Source organism: Sprattus sprattus (genome assembly GCF_963457725.1).
Source record: "Sprattus sprattus genome assembly, chromosome: 10".
NCBI lineage: Eukaryota > Metazoa > Chordata > Actinopteri > Clupeiformes > Clupeidae > Sprattus > Sprattus sprattus.
The window spans coordinates 19,900,228-19,917,453 of record NC_137908.1 but is presented as its reverse complement, the minus strand read 5'-3'; the positions used below and the strand labels follow the sequence as shown (position 1 = coordinate 19,917,453).

The following is a 17,226-nucleotide window of genomic DNA, read 5'->3' as shown; positions in this document are numbered from 1 at the left end:
TATGCGTATGTTTTCTTTTTCCATTTAAACATTCGTTTATGACGTGTAAAGTCGCGAGGCATACAACATACCCTACCCACGCTTTCCCTTTGACAAGTGGTAAATTATGTCCGTACAATTCTTGCTCATTTCTTCTGTTGGTCCCCCTGGACAATAAAAACTGATTTAATATTTCTCATGTAGTAGGCCTATTTAATGACTAACATCTCGCCAAACAAACGTACGTAGGTTGGCTTTCACTAGCCTAGTACATGTTTTCGCACTGTTTCTTTCCTCGAGGAAATTTTATATCCTTTCGTCCTCTACACAATAACAACCTCCATTGTGTATGTTATCGCGCCACTCTCTCTAGGCCCATAACCTTTTACCCAAAGAATTTCTATAACAAAAAGGCAGGGGCAGGGTGAGGAAATGATTGGTTTAAAACTGGGAGAAAGGGGAAGGGTATTATAGGACATAGATATATGATTGGACATAAATGTGTGTGTGGGCGGGACATTGGGACTGGAAAGTATCATTGAATTCACATGTTTACCATCGCTGCTACAGTGTCACATATAGGGAGGAGGTAAAGCAGCGAGAGGCTACAGCTAGGGTAAGTGTGCTTAAGTTATGGGCTACGCTAGCAAAAAGGCAAATGAAAGGCTTTAGAAATCATTGTCGACACAGGTCTTTTATTCATACTAATCTGTTCCCCTCCGAAACACATTTGTTTGTACCTCCATAAGGCACCTCAAGTGTGGCTTATTCTTGCTCGTACGTGTTTCATGTGGGTAGCGTTGTCCTGTGTATTCCTTACGTGTAGTTGTACAAGAAAAACACTGCAAACATGACAACTATGCTGTATTTCGAACAATAGTTTTATGTAGGTATTCTTACTTAATCGTTGTTCCCTTGTTTCGTGACAACTGAAATGTTACAGATTTCTTAGAGGAAGGCAACTTTCAGGAAGTAGCATAAATTAGCAATTTGTTCTGTCACCTGTTTAGGTGTTCACAGCTGGACTTGCGGAATTCAGCTTTTACGATGGTGTGGTCAACACTGATAGACCTGGTGCCAGACTTGACTGGATAACCTTAACGTCACCTCCACATTACCACACTTTGAAGACCCTGAATACTGCATAAGGATTCTGTGGACCAGGTATTTTTAAAAATGAATGTGGCAATTACAGGCACTGATTGCTGACTGTAACTGAGGAACATGCAGGACTGCTGTTATAAGGGCACAGTAACTAGGTTGCACATGACTGATTAACTAGGCTCCGCACCACTTTGAATGCCTTATCACAGAACTCATGGAGAGTCGCTGTGAGACATTCCCTCAAGTGCATTGTCAGCCATCTGAATTTTCTCCAAGTCACTGTCACTCACTCCGCCTTTGACGTCAGAGACATTTCATAAAATGACGACAGGCACCCAGCTCCTGAACTACCCAGCCACAGAGTCTCCATTTACCAGTCCTCCAGCCCCTATGGCAACTCTAAGCCGGACTCCTGTGCAAGGGCACCCACATATTTGGCCCCCTCTGGACTTTGCGCTGGGTGCCCTGGCCTGCTGTGGTGCCTGTTTGTTCACCAACCCCATGGAGGTGGTGAAGACGCGTCTGCAGCTGCAGGGCGAGTTGAGAGCCCATGGCTCGTACCAGAGGCACTATCGTGGCGTCCTGCAGGCCCTTTGGGTGGTGGGCCGCAACGATGGCCTCCGTGGTCTCCAGAAAGGCCTGTGCGTTGGTCTGCTCTACCAGGGGTCAATGAACAGCGTACGACTGGGCTTCTACTCCTACACTGAGGCGGCTGGGCTCACCCAAGCCCCAGTTGGGAACATCCTGGCTGGGGCCATTGCTGGAGCCTTGGGGGCCTTCGTCGCATCACCAGCCTACCTGGTGAGTAAACCAAATAGGATGGGTATTAGAGAGCAGTCAACGCCTGTTGATTGAAATGCAGGGAGGAAGGGGTGAACTGGGTTGGGTTGGGGAAGATGTGTCACCTAAGTGCATATACGGTCACATAAGTGATTATGTTTGGGAAGAAGGTTCTGGCAAATTTGTTTTACATTTCTTTTAGAATGTGTTGTTAAGTGCGTAATTATGCAGGCTTTAAAGGTTGATTTTGTTCTCACTGGCACAAGAATAAAAGTGTGTAATTGCCCATTGTTTTTTTCACTTGTATCTTGTGGAATACATTGTGTTTTAAAGTCTTGGCATCATGATTAAAACAGCACTTTGGAGGTTAGGTCTTGTAAGGTTACATGGCTAATATGCAGCTGGCCCTGTTGTTGATATTCGTCACCTGTTTTTGCATACATCACATTGAAGTTGACCCTTCATACATAATCTAGTGCCATGTTTGTGTGTATCTGGGTCAGACAAGACATCCGGCACATGCACACCATCCCGTAAATGTTACCGTCACCCTATCTGGTCCTCCCAGCATTTAAGGTTTCCATGGGCTCGGGTGACAAAGGAGCCCTAAAAGAGATGTGGATCTATTTTTAGGGTCCATTGGCACATATCCAAACTGTGCGTGTCTGTTTGTGTGTTTCAATGTGGCCCACATGATTTCCAGTTACATAAACTGCTAGTAATCTTAAAGATGCAGCGGTTTTGCAAAAGGTTGGCAATATCTGTGCTCAACAATCAATCAAATGACACCCCTCCCTTCCATGCTCCTGAAGCACTGTATTTTTTGTTGAATGGGATTGTAATCATGGACTGCATCTCTAAGCTGAACAGTCACGTTGTATGGCTAATAAAGCCATCAGAAAGAGAAAGATGAAAAGGATTTCACCATATGACATCACGTGGGATAGATTGAATGACATTAAGCTGTACAAATCTTAAGAAAGGAAAAACGGAATGATGTATTGTTTGCATCTGCAAGTGTTATGCAACTTCATGTACAGCCAACCTCAACCACACCAACACATTATTGGCAGAGACTGGCTATATTGATTAAGTGTGGTAGTTCTCTTAAATGCACAAGGAAAAATAATCGTGTCTTATTGTGTCTTATTACCGTGTCCACCCCCCCCCCCCCCCCCTGCAGGTTAAGACCCATCTTCAAGCCCAAACAGTGCAGACTGTTGCTGTTGGTCACCAACATAACCACCAGGTAAAGTAGAAGGTCCTTTGCATTACAAACAGGGCCAAGTGCTCTGTCATTGTAGGAAGTCCAAATTGTTTATTTGCATTCAGCACAAGTATGATCTAGTTGAAAGCTGACAGAATAGACCAGCCATCAGTTTATTTTAGTCCTCTCTTGTTGTGAAATGGAATTTCGGCTAGTCTATATCTGAATGTGTTAGACAGGTGCTGTAAGGCATTTGTGTTTCCTACCACAACACAAATGCCTGACACACCAACTACATCCTGCTTTAGCCAATGAGAGCGCTCCAAAAAGAGGTGTGTGGTTTTTGCTGTGGCTTTGGGTTGTCTTGTGAGTGAAGTGAACTTTGTTCAGGCTTGGATCAAAGATCCAAATCAAAGACACCATATTTTGCTTCATTGTGGTGTGTGTTGAATGTAAATTTAATAAAGCACAGTGAGTTTACATAAGCCTATTAACTTTACGTTATTCATTTATTTACTTTGACAGCTGTTAAGGTTCATAGGTTTCCTTTGCCATTTTTGTTGAAGATGTTGCTGATATTTTTCGAACAGTATGCAATCTGTGTGACTAACAACATCAGCAATCTCAGTCAGCGTTTCACCAATGCCAACATTGCCAACCACAAGCTAGTTTTCACTAATTTCCTTTTGGAATACACACATCTTTTAGAATCTTAAGTTCATCTCTGATAATTTGATTACATGGTCATTAATACATAAACAAAATATGGCAATTCGTCCTGAAGGTTTCTGGATATTTAATTCTCATTTAGCCATGCTGCCCGTGGTAATGGACATGAAAAAAATGAATAAAAAAGTTTAATACTATAGTTCTTTATTGGAAATATCAGCTGGGTAATTTTTCCTTTTTTCTTAGAGGGGAAAAAATCAGGTCTTAAGGACAACCAGTCAGTTTACATTAGACTTTGTAACTTTGAGTGCATTTGTATTGCAAGTTTTAAACTTTCAGGGAAAATGCTGGGTTCACTACTTCACTCACATTACAGTATAGTTTGGTTTAGTGGATATCGTGTCATACAATGTGTTTTTAAAAATTCACATTGTTCCAACAATGCCACCACAACATCTGGATCTCCTGATCTGTCTCTTCTTGCGCAAATGAATAAATCGCACAAATTTGTCAATAAGTTACACTTACAGACAAATTTGGACTAAAAACTATCTCTTTCTCTCTTAGGGAGTGTCAAGTGCCTTTGCCACCATCTATCGGCGTGAGGGTCTGGTTGGCTTGTGGAGGGGAGTGAATGGAGCTGTGCCCAGGGTCATGGTGGGGTCAGCTGCCCAGCTTGCAACCTTCAGCTCTGCCAAGGAGTGGGTCTCTCACACAGAGGTAAGCTCAAGGAGTGGGTCTCTCACACAGAGGTAAGCTCAAGGAGTGGGTCTCACACACAGAGGTAAGCTCAAGGAGTGGGTCTCTCACACAGAGGTAAGCTCAAGGAGTGGGTCTCACACACAGAGGTAAGCTCAAGGAGTGGGTCTCTCACACAGAGGTTAGCTCAAGGAGTGGGGCAGTACTGAGGCATGGGCCTCACACAGAGCAGTTTTTTAAATCAGTCACCAAATGATCTCCTACTGACTGTTTCACTTGCCCTGTGCATTAAACTGTAAAAATCCTCTTGACGAAGGCACAGTACAAGAATATTTAATTCATAGGGGTCTCTTTGCCTCCTGAAATTTGACATTTGTCTTCCATGTCATTGTTGCTGCTGCAATTGTTATTTTTGTAGATCTTTGCTAACTCTGATGTACAAATATTTCCTCTTTTACAGTGGTTCCATCCAAATAGCAGTCTTGTGGCCTTGACAGCTGCTATGTTAAGTGGTGTTGTGGTGACTATCACCATGACACCATTTGATGTGGTCAGCACAAGACTTTACAACCAACCTGTGGATGAATTTCGAAGGGTAGGATTTTTCATGTTCCCTCTTCTTTTTGGTCTGGCTATCTGTGTACCCTTTAGTGTTTAATGTAATGTCATTTTTGGTCTCTTTAAACTGTCCAGTAACTTTTAATAATGGTATTGTGGCATTGTCTTTTTTGCTCAGTGTTTATCTCTCACTTTCTCTCCATATCATAGCCAGTTTCATTGAATCTGTTTTTATTCACCACCTGTCCCTCTCTGTCATCCCTGAACAGGGCCAGCTGTATCGGGGCTTCTCGGACTGCATGCTGAAGGTGAGCCAAGCTGAAGGGCTCCTGGGTCTGTACAAGGGCATCTGGCCAGTGTTCCTGCGTCTGGCCCCACACACAGTGCTCAGCATGCTGCTCTGGGATCTGATGAGACAGAAGGCGCTCCAGTACCAGCTAGAGTCATGATCAGCTGGATGAAGAGTCATGCCAGGGGGAAGGAGCAGCTCTTGGTTCTTGGGGTGCAGAGGTTATGGCAGCAGCGCCAGCAGAAGTACTCCAATTACAGACATTCTCTGAGAGAATGCTTTATGGGGTTCAATAACCTCTGAACTTTTCCTTAGAGCCATTTAAATTTACCTCATGTTCCTTAGATAGGGTTTCTGTATATTTTTGTCTTCAAGCAGTACATATGCTGTTAAATCAGGGACTGCTACAACTCCATTGTTTAGCAAACATACCAGTAGTTACCTCTGAAGACCTTTTGGACTAATACTAAAGTTATGGACTATGTATGAACACGACTCATCAAAAAAGGGAGGCAAGCCTCTCCTCTGTGCCTGACCATACTATGAGTGCATTGTCTCATGGCAGCCTAAACATGATGGTGATGTGTGCTCTCTATAAGCTATAGATCTCCTATAGATTCATTAGGAGATTGGAGAAAACAATATGCCTTCTGTGCTTCATTAATTATGGAAAGTCATTGAATGAATGTCATTGTTGACTAATTATCTATAACTCTTGTTGATATATTAATACATATGTATGCCCTTTAATAAAGATTTTGCTGATATAAAACTGTGTTGACACTGTATTCAAATATGTCATATACATAAAGAGCACCAATGATCGGCATGAACTGTGAGATGTTAGATGGTGTTTAGCGAGACTGAAACTGTTCTCAATACTCACAGAGAGAAAGACTGCAAAAGACTGGTTATCTCCTTTCAGTTAAGTAATGTTCCGACCTTTGTAACTTCAAATGAACAGTGGTAACACGAGCTCAGTGATTAATGCTGTGAAATGGGTGCTTGTCTTCAAAATAAGTATGCTGTTCTTTGATGAATGGATCCTGGATGATTGAATCACTTGTCTGACATAAGAGCTACAGTAACCAGCTTCAATTTGTTCTATATGAAAAATGACTTTTGTTACCGTCATGGCATGGCTGCCAATGGAGGACAATCCACTGGTTTCCATTCTGGAAGGTAAGTTAGTGATGTTTTTTAAGACTGAAGATGAAAATGACTGCAAACTATTTTGGGTGAGCGGGTGCGTTGATGTTTTTGCTGTGATACAGTCGACGTTTTAGAAAATACATCTACTAAGAAATATTGAAACGTTCTGTAAGTGAATGTTTTGTGTTTAGGACTGATCGGGGCATGCGGAATATCTCTGATGTGTAATCTGTTACGAGTGTGCCTGTTCGTTGATGACACAAGGTGAGTTTGAAACGAATGCTGTTTAAGCAATACAACTATTAATTTGAGTAATTCAGTTATGCCACTATTATTATAATATTGATAACATGAAGAAAAAAACGACAACCATGAATAAAACCTTAGACTAAGTTGTCAAACCCTGTCTTTAATACAAAACTGATCTCGTTCAAATAGGCCTTCTCTGCTATCGACTGAAGACTACGTCCAACATTTGAAAGATGTCTTGACTGAAAGGATTTCATGAGCGAAAATGGATTATTAATAACCGTGATATAATTAGCCTGATAGTCATATTTGCCTACTCGTCTTGAATTGTGCTCCACAGACGCACACCAGCAGGTGGCACTTCTGAGAAACCAAACGATGACGCGAAGTCGATCAGTCGCCTCAGCAGCGGAATCCAATTCGTTTTCCTCACGGGAGTTCTGTCCCTTGTGGGATCCCGCGTGTCCTCCCTTATTGTCCTGGAGTTCAGCCTCAGGGCTTTCCTGGCCTCACTCTTGTTTGGACAGGTAAGATTTCAAAACACAACCACATTCATCACACAAACATGTATCAACTGACCACCATGTCATGATAATCGTTACACTTAATCATTCTACCGATGGTTTTTATCTGATACTGGATGGTCACATTTTGCTTACCAATTTTCTTTATCTTGTTTCTATCACCACACCCTTTTAGCTCAGACTGTGTTGTCCTTGGTGTGATAGCTGGAATACTCTCTTCCTGTTACTTGTGTGCAATTATTTTGATTAGTTGGTGTCTTTAAAACGTCTCTTTTCTTTTGTCTGTACCTTATTAGGAAAATAAGCCTAAAGTCACTCAGCAGTTCTTGATTCAGTGTCAGTTCTCCCTGGGCTGTGCACTCACCTGCAGTCTCCAGTTTCTCCATGGCGGGGCCACGCATCGCTGGCTCAGCCTCCTGCTGGCTGGTGGCCTAAGTTGGTTTCTGTCTAGCCAAGGGTGGCGCCTGTGGGCTCATGTAGGCCGGTTCTACCCCCAGCACTGCTCTCAGCGTGACTGTGGTGTCTGCCTCACCCTCGTCTCTTCTGGGGATGCTCTGTTACCTACGCTACGCCGTGCGGTTGTCATGACTTTCACTGTGGGCATTGTGGCAGCCACTGCTGTGTTGAATCAGCACTTCCTCTTGGGAGCAGAGGACCTGAAGTTTTGGACACCAATGACTGTAAGCTACATCCTGGTGCTGTTGCGGCTATTGGGTGAGTGTGTGTGTGTGTGTGTGGGCGGGCTATGGGAATGGGAGCACTTGTGGAAGCAGAAACCTTCAGACTTAGACTAGTTGTCTGTAGCTTAACAGATAGTGCACTTACATTCCAATATGGACTCTTTTTGGCCACAGTAAAAAAGACGCAGTGCCTGATATTAACCATAAATCAACCAACACCTTAGACAATCAGATCTGAACAAAAGTTTGAAAACCTTATCAACCGGACACAGATGACGTAATGTTCTACGATCAAGGAAATAAATTGATTTTAAGGTGTGAGCTATTCAGAAATACTGCTGAGTAGATAGGATTGCCCAATAGCAGCAGTTTAAGTTTGTTTCACCTACATTCCTACTCTGGGCACAATATAACTGAGATGAATATCATCGCATTAAAAAAAGTAACAAAATTATGTGTTATTCAGATGAATACAGCTCTTAGATGGCATTATTTTACCTTGTTACGAATAGCTCTTTCTCTCCTCACACAGAGGACCAGAAGAGCAGACCTGGTGGTGAGGTGATGTTGCGGTCTGCTGGGCTCCGTGCGGGGGCCCTGTTGGTGCTGCTGGTGATGGTAGGAAGCTTGGCTGATATGATACAGGTGCTGCTCTTCTTCTTGGGGGAGAGCCTCTGTTTGCTCCCCTCTCTGAGCCTCCTGCGATCCACAGCTCACTCCACTGGTAAGTTAGTCAGCCTGTGTGGATGGCAGTCACGTTTCCTCACAGGCAGAGAATGATGTACCTGGGCCAAGTGTACACGACCAGGTCACCATTTTGTAACAGTTACATTCTGCCCTTGCTCTTTTTTATTAGCAAAAGTGATCCATTAAAAAAATGTAAAGGAAGACATTTGGGGCAGGAGCAGCCTTGTTTCTACTAGTGGCTTAGAAAATGTAAAAATGTACAACAGTGACATCTCAATGCCCAGAGGTAGAATCAGGAATTTGTCAAGATTACAAGCTCTATGGGAAGTTGAAGACAATGCTAGCAAGTGCTGATTATAATCTATGAATGCTTTTATGTATATAAATACCCTCCACAGCAAGGCAGTAAGTTGGTAATTATAAGGGAAATCAACTCCCAGAAACTCATGTAGGTTGTAGGTGTTCGGCATTTGTTACTTTCATTGTGTAATTGAGGGCAATGAGTTATTCAGTGGGTTATTCAGTTCTGTTTCTTTTGTACATCTTAAGGAAGGTGACAAGGATCATCATGGCCCTTCATCATCTGAATGACAAGAACAGCCTGCATTTTCTGCCTCAAAGAATTGTGGCGTGATTACCTGTTGGACCCATTGCACAAGACAGCTACCCCTCTTAGTTTCGCTGTGGACTCAACCTGCTTTCTCTGCAGGGCGTGATATGTTATGTAACTTTTCAATCATTAACCAGGTCTTATTATGGTGGATCAGGAGGCCAAAGCTTGGACAATGACAATGACTCAAACACATCAGGCGGGGCCTCTGCAATGCAAAGAAGAAGGAGCACCTCAGCTCCTGCCTCTTCATGAACAAGGAAATGTGGTGACCCTCTCAGGCTCCCAGTAAGCCTGATGACTGGCATGGAAAAAAACATACTCCAACAATACTGTACAGTTTTCTAAACAGTCTGATTTATCATTATCATAAACATATACATTGCAGTCACAGAAACATCTACCTCATTTTCAATAACAACATTCATAATTGTGGATGGTCTGTGGTCTATGAGTTTGACTGAGAGCACTACTTTAGTTTTTCTTGCGTTGATAAATGCACCTTTGGTTAAATGTACATATATCGAATGTGTTTGTAATGATTGAAAATACCCACAAAATAATTTTGAGAATGTGTACGATACCTAACAAAGTGTGTTCACTGGCAAAAGATTAAATGCAAAAAAAAACTCTTGTAGTTGCAAAACATCGACTGGTCACATTTTTCATAATGAAAGAAAGAGGTCTTTGGATTTTGTAAACACTGTCTGTATGGTTGAATGGAAAGACCATCCAAAACATTTCCAGGATACTTTTAGTGTGACTCACTTAAGAGGTTTAAAGACATATTTGAATACAGACACACACACTTATTCACTGTGACTCATTGCTCTCACATGCATAACACTAACTAGCTCAACAAGCACAATTATTATATCTCACTGAGCAGCACTCATGCAGAGTTTGGGAGTTTCCTGTTTGTGGGGAATGTTAGAGGCACATTCACACCCATTTCCTCACTGTTTGTGTTCTGCAAAAAAGAACAAAAGTGATAATGTTCTCTCTGCATATAACACAGCCAATATGGAGTGCTTCTTGCACACAAAAAGGGGTTAGCCATCAGAACTGATTTTCCACTTCTATGGCTGCAGCTTTTGGCAGCTTAAGTGATGGTGAGGAGGAGGAGCTTGTGCTGGCGGGGGTGATGTCATTGCTGGGCATGCTCCCTCCTGCTGCTGTGACATCACTGTGGCATTCCATTCTTCAGACACTGGAACAACACAACCCCCCGTCCCAGACCCCTCCTCCTGATTCTTAACCCTGTATCCCCCTTACCTAATACAAGTTTACATTTCTACTGCAAACTCTGTCTACCTCAGAGGGTCTGTTTCTCTCTCTCTCTCTCTCTCTCTCCCTCTCTCTCTCACTCCATTTTCATTATCCTGCACCCTCTTTTGATCCAATCACTCCTTCAAACCCCCACCCCCTATTCCTTTTGGTGCCTTTTTTCCCTTCCCTTGCTCCAGATTCCAGAGGCAGTGAAGGGAACTCTAGCTACCCAGAGGTTACGGTCCATTCAAAGCCAAAATATTTTCTGATAGGACTGATAAATAAGAAAAACTCAGCGGGGGGCTATTCACCATTCTCTCCTTCTTCATATCAGTAAGACAATCCCTGCCTTTCTCCTACCTTCTTCCTTTTAGGAATCTGTCCGCAATCTCAGTTTTCAACCCTCACAAACTGACGAGAGCTCTTGAGAATTGTCTCAACCTGCCTGACTTTACATGTAATCCTTTGTTTGGATTCCTCTGCGTAGACACTAAACAACAGGAAAACTGTGCAAAGTTAATACTACCAGAAAAAGTAAAAAGAGGCAAAAGCTTTGGCATTGGGGGATGGGAGGAGAAAAATGAAGGGGAACCGAAAAAAAAAAGAGAGAGAGGGCAGACTCGATGAGGGAGGTAGAGAAAATAAAAGTGACAGAACAATGAGAGGAGAGAGGAACAGGGAGCCGCAGAGAAAAGAATCAGGGGCAAAGCTTGAAAAGGCAGGTACAGTCACATCCAGTCACATCCTGCTGAATTCTCAGAGATAAAGTAGAGGAAAGGGGGGATGTGTGTCTGTGTGTGTGCGCGCCCGTGTGCGTGTATGCACACGCATGCCTCGTAGTAGTGCACGCTTTTAAGCATGTACTATACATCATGTCGTAGCTTTCAGTGCTTGAGTTTTAGTGCATGTGCATGTCTGTAGCTTGGGGTATGTTTTCATGAGTGCTTGCAAAATCCATGTGTGTGCGTATCTCTGTGAGAAGACGTCAGTGTGAAAATGAGTGTGCATGTGTCATGCATTTTAGTGGGCTTTGTCAGTGATTAACTGTTTACCTTTTACGGCTGGGAAAGGAGTGTTGTCACTCAGCGGGGGAGAGGGAGGGAGAGAGAGAGAGAGAGAGAGAGGGAGGGAGGGAGGGAGAGAGGGAGGGAGGGAGGGAGGCAAGCAGTGGAGGAAAAGGAGTGGCTTTCTGTAGATAGCTGTCCGTTCTACGACAGCCCTCTCTCTTGCTCTTTCAGTGACGGCCCTGTAAGTGACAATAGTGGGGCCGACCGGGAGCTTCAAGACCCAGAAGGAGTGAAAGAGAGAAAAAAGAAGAGGAATCCAGAGGCGAGAGCCAACCCTGCTTTCCCAACAGGTATGTAGATTGGGTTTTGCATGTTGAGTTATGCAATTCTCTTTTCTAAGGAAACAGTGATCTCACTTTAGTTTCTCCATACTTGACAAAATAGTGAATATGATGAAACCGTGCCAACTGGACCAGAGGAAGCAGGGGGGAGAGGATTGTGCTTGTGGGCTTAAGTATTACTGTGATTTATACTGTTTGTTCACGCCTGCCATGTTTAGGTATACTGTACCGATACAGTACATACAGTATGCATACATGCATTTGTTTAAATGTGTCTATGTGTTTTGTATTGTCCAATGAAAGTGTGTAGAAGCACAACATTGACATTAACTGGCAAATGAAAAAATACAACATGCCTGGCATATCATTCTGGTTTGAGTATAAACCCCATTGGTAAGTCTGTATACATATTTTATCGTCCTATGAGCACACTCCAAACATTTGCCCCACACAAGGGGTCATCACCAGGTGTCACTACACCTCCAGCTCTGGAGGGCCAAGGCCAGAGGCATAACCAAAACATACTAAGCTGAATTGGAACATCAGAGTAAATTCTGACAAATCTGATCTTTACATACACACTAGGAGGCCAGTGCTCATACTGAACTTGTGCTTAAACACTACTTTCATAAAGGCTACATTCAAATGAATAAACAATTCCCCATAGCAGTAGATTTGGTGACACTGTTATTCTTACACATGTGTGTGTGAGACAGGATGAAAGCGAGCGGGTGTTTTCGCAAATATGATTATAGTTGGTGTGAGGAAATGTGTCACTTGGGTGGGTCTCCACTGACCAGCTTGTTCATAAAAGGGTGTTAAAGAGCCTTACTTTCTCTTCCTGAACGGTTAGATAAACCGCAATGTTCCACTGCCTGCTCAGATATTTGAAAAAAAAAGATAACAGGAACCAAACAAACTTTTTTTATAAGTCCAGGGGAGCAATAATATTACAAAAGAACAGAGGTTTTCTTGTCCCACCCACTGGAGCACCAAAAGCTACCAGTACTTGATTTTTTTGGTTTGAAATATTGAATAAATTCCTCCATGTATTTCTTATACAGAGGGCCTAAATCATGAATGGTCTATATTTTAGAGTAAAAGTAGGACTGCATGTTTTGGTAGAAGCAGGAGTGTTGACTACTATTCTCCATCCTCCTATTTCAGCACAATGATGTCTGCAGCACCCGCAAAGAGGATGGTGTCCTCTGTGTTCATCACTCTGGCCTCACCATACCGTGCCACGGTCACACCTAACTCCCACATTCACAGCACTAAGGCAAGAGATACCCTTAACTCCGCCCTGCCCCTCAGCCCCGGCTACAGCACCAGTGAGCCACAGCTTGCCCAGCGCCGCCCATCGGCAGCCTCACAGGACGGGCACAACAGGACCCAGTTGCCATCACCTTCCCCAGCACCTGAGCCTATCCCAGCACCCCCTTCACCTGTGACAACTGTGGGAAAGGAAAGAGTTCCTGGCAGAGGAGAGAGCCCAAAACAGAAGCCACCCACAGCAGGAACCATTTCTGATGGTAATCTCCTGCCAGACAATAATGATTAAGTCAAAAGATGTTTGATTGCCTATCTGAAAGTGCAAAGAGTATATGGCATCTGGTGCAGTAATGTGCTGACTAGTTATATCTATGCACTCTCCTGAGTGTAGTCAAAGCCATCAAAATAAACTCTCTGCAATCTCTGTAAGGCAAGTGTTACTGTAAAGTATTTAAATCAAAGTCTGTCTGTCAGTGCCTGTAACGGTATTATCATAGTGGTACTGACAGATGGCACAATCCACCCTGTTCATCTAATAATTACCGACCATTCCACTGTGATCTTTTTAAACCAGAGCTCCTTCCCGCTCCGCCCCCTGTGACTGCTCCCCTGGAGCTCTTGGCTGATGCTGTGATTCCCCCACCACCTCCTCCATCCATCCAGAGCCCCCATCTCAGCCCCCCTCACCTCCAGCCCACTCCACCCACCATAACACATGAGGTAAGTTATCCAGACCTTGAGAACCTCTCATTTCCACACAACCATTCCCATCCCAAAACCAGCATAGCAACCCACTATGGGAGTCCAACAGCATGTTGTGACAGAACACTTCCACAGAATTTCCAATGTTTTTTTCGAGGACTTGTGACTCTGGAGAGCAGTGTCAAATAAGTACATCTGCAGATTAGATTAGAGTGGAAGGGGGGTACATAGAGGCAGCTGGGGTGCAGTTGTTTTTTGGAGACAAGCATGTCCTGTGCTTTGTTGTCTCTGTATTTCTTAGCCTTACCAAAAGAAACAGAGCATTTAACCAAATACACAGATCTCGGCTGTTTTTCTCCAGCTCAGTGAAATTTAACGCTCCCCTTTGCACCATTATTGTGGGTTCAGTCTTGTGGCAGATGCAATGAAAACAGCAGCTATTGCAGCCGCCTAATCTCGGGCACTGCTGCTGGGAGCATAGTGTTCCCTCACAAGGTCAGAAGGGAATTCACACATTTCTGTTCACAACTCACCCAGGCCATGGGGCCCTGCAAGCATTCAGCTATGTTGGTTAAGCTCAGCAAACAGCATGCCTCCCTATAGAAATACACAGGGTTTTCAAAAATGCAAAGGCTGGAGTTCTATTCTATGGAAAGTGTTTTCTGAGTTAAGTAGATTTGTAATGTGCTTTTGTATTTTTGTAACATTTCCTAAGAAGACACAACACATGGCGCATGTCCACAACACAATGACAGGAAGAGTATTTTTAGGAAGGGGGCTTGAAGAAGAGTACAATATGGAATTCAGATTGAATTCCCCAAATAGGAGGCCAATTGTCCCAAGTTAAACGTGACTGATATTTCAAAAACTGCACAAATTATAACAAATGAATATAAATACATAAGGACAATATACTGACAGATGTCTCTCTAGTCAAGAGGGGTTCAGTGATCCATCATGTAATATTCCTTCAAACCAAACGTTTATCATTCTCTTGACTTAAGGCCATCTTCAAGAGCTGTGTCACTTAAACAATAAATCCTTTTTTTTCAGGAAAGGTTTTCCTGAATCAAACACATTGCAATTTCCAAAATTCATTTCAGAGTGATTTGAAGCCTGAACAATCTAACATGGACCGTGATTAAGGTGGATGATGCTAAGTTTTTACAAAGCGGATAGCTACCGTGCTCTGAACCATCATAACCTCTGACACACAGGCAGGAGCTCCCACTGAGAAACAGCTTGTGGAGAGACACCCCTCTGGTGGAGGCGAGAAAAATGAACAGCTTCAGACACAACCGGACAACATGGGGGATGACGTGGGACGAGAGAGCAAAGGTGAATGACAATACAAAGTTTTGAAAAGTGTATTGTTGTGATTCTAGTAAATTCAATTTACTGTTTTCTTTTTTTGCTGGTTTTCATTTGTGTATAACTTGCTTTAATTTAATTTTGTTTGTTAGACCTGTGTGGCTTTTGCAGAAAATCTGTGGCTTTGAGTGAATCTGCTATCGAGGCCCTAAACAGGACATACCATGCCACTTGTTTCCAGTGTCGGCAGTGCCACGTCCCTCTAGCTGGCAAACTGTACTATAACAAAGCTGGGATACCTCTCTGTGAGGAGTGCTACCAGGTGCGTGCTACTATTTTCATTACTTCTGCTCTTACAACAAATCATTAGATTTGAACTGACAAATTATCACAAATGCATACAATACACATGCATATTCATATAGGAACTGCAGGTACAGAGCAATGCCACTTAACCTACTGATGTTAAAATGCCTTTCTCAAAGGCCAGCCTGGAGCTCTGCTGGGCCTGCGGTGAAGTCATCAAGGACCACGTGATTCGTGGCTTGGAGCGAGCCTATCATCCACACTGCTTTGTATGTACAACATGCAGGCAGCCAATCGGAGAGCAGAGATTTGCACAGGGAGAGGTTGGGGAAGTCTACTGCCTTCAGGACTACTACAGGTACAGAAGTAATCGAAAAGAGTAACAATGTTGTTACAAGTTTGAATATTAAAAGTGGTTGAAAATGGAATGAACTCAAAATATTAAACTGTAAGTGCCTATGTACTTAGGTACTTTCTCTCTGAAAAGTGCCTGTCACTCATGCAGCCCTTATCTGAAACAGGAGTGGGGTGGACCTAACAATCACTTCCTTGTTTTTGAATACTGCAGGAAGTATGCCCCACAGTGTAGTGCCTGTGAACTGCTTATCATTCCGAGAGAGGACGGCACAGACAGCTTTACAGTGGAGTGTCTTGGACGTTCCTTCCATGAAGATTGTTATCGTTGTGAGGTAGAGCACATATCGGAAACAAGTCAAAGCAGTTGTGTGTGCATCAGTGTGTTTGTGAGTATGTCTGGAATGAATGCTATTGGTATGTAAGTGTGTGTGTTCAGTGTATGGGATGACAGAGTGTGCTTGAGTAGGACTGTGCATTTATGTTCATATTCAAAAAGTACTTTTATGTTCATATTCAAAAAGTACTTTTATGTTGATTTCAAATTCCAGATAGATTTTAGAGAAAACTGAAACGCTCTTTCTCTCTCTCACTCACACAGGTCTGCAGGCTTGTTCTTTCTCCAGAGCCTAATGAGCAGGGCTGTCACCCACTGGAGGGTCAGATCCTCTGTAAACCCTGTCACTTGTCACTGGTCCAAAGAACACAGCAATGAAGCAAAACTCAGCTCAAACCCAGAACCAGAGCGAACGAAACAAGAGCGACCCGATTTGGGATGGAGGGATGAGAGAAGGATCTCAAAACTAAAATCAGCTGAGGGGGCATCCCACTTCATGGGAGATTCATGGGAACCACTGAAAATTACAATATGTTTATATTTTTGTGGACACTCATATTCATGTTCATATAAAATGTACCTTCATGTATGTCTAATGTAGCAAGCAACCCATCTATTTTTTTTCACATAGCTTAATCCTTTGCACATTTAGTGAGCACCATCAATTTAAATGCACACCAAAGATATTTATTCATTAAATCATACAAAATGTTGGTATTTTCTATATCGCGTGAATACATCGAACGTTCCTGTTTTTCATTTTAATAAAGTAAACTAGAAAGAAAACATTTGGCAATATTGGTCACATCCACCCTTTTTGCTCTAGTAGTGAAACATCTTTTCAGTTCTGTCCTCTATGTTAAATATGAAAATGTAACTTGTAACTGATATTTTACCCTAGCCAAAGGCTATCCTGTGAACTCCAAAGATGTAGAAATAACATTCTTTGCTGCAAAGATTCGGTTATATGTCGCATGATCTCGGGAACGCGCCAGTCACGAGAAATGATAGCTGGAGAACAGTCGCCGTCAAAGCTGTTGGACTGCGCGCCGCGCGCACCCTGTCATCAGTGGTTCACACGCATTCGATAGGATTGGGGCTAGACTCAGTAGCAGGGCCTGGATCATTTTTTCACCGAGT

At 43.1% G+C, this 17,226-nt stretch overlaps 3 protein-coding genes across 3 annotated transcripts; all 3 read left to right on the top strand.

The window, feature by feature from the left end:
• Nucleotides 1-557: 557 nt before the first annotated feature.
• On the top strand, nt 558-6,024 carry slc25a34 (solute carrier family 25 member 34). The gene is made up of 6 exons (XM_080846501.1): nt 558-595; nt 990-1,884; nt 3,047-3,112; nt 4,307-4,459; nt 4,899-5,033; nt 5,266-6,024. Exons 2-6 carry the CDS (start codon nt 1,405-1,407, stop codon nt 5,443-5,445), a joined length of 1,014 nt encoding a protein of 337 aa, XP_080702627.1. The 5' UTR covers nt 558-595; nt 990-1,404; the 3' UTR covers nt 5,446-6,024.
• Nucleotides 6,025-6,400: 376 nt separating this feature from the next.
• On the top strand, nt 6,401-10,445 carry LOC308371252 (transmembrane protein 82-like; the record flags this gene model as incomplete). The annotated part of the gene is made up of 6 exons (XM_080846098.1): nt 6,401-6,467; nt 6,629-6,701; nt 7,027-7,213; nt 7,507-7,924; nt 8,423-8,614; nt 10,279-10,445. 6 exons carry the CDS (start codon nt 6,401-6,403, stop codon nt 10,443-10,445), a joined length of 1,104 nt encoding a protein of 367 aa, XP_080702224.1.
• A 1,264-nt stretch (nt 10,446-11,709) lies between these two features.
• Nucleotides 11,710-16,832, top strand: fblim1 (filamin binding LIM protein 1). The gene is made up of 8 exons (XM_080846357.1): nt 11,710-11,813; nt 12,972-13,336; nt 13,651-13,796; nt 14,996-15,116; nt 15,242-15,411; nt 15,575-15,753; nt 15,964-16,084; nt 16,351-16,832. Exons 2-8 carry the CDS (start codon nt 12,976-12,978, stop codon nt 16,462-16,464), a joined length of 1,212 nt encoding a protein of 403 aa, XP_080702483.1. The 5' UTR covers nt 11,710-11,813; nt 12,972-12,975; the 3' UTR covers nt 16,465-16,832.
• Nucleotides 16,833-17,226: the final 394 nt, after the last annotated feature.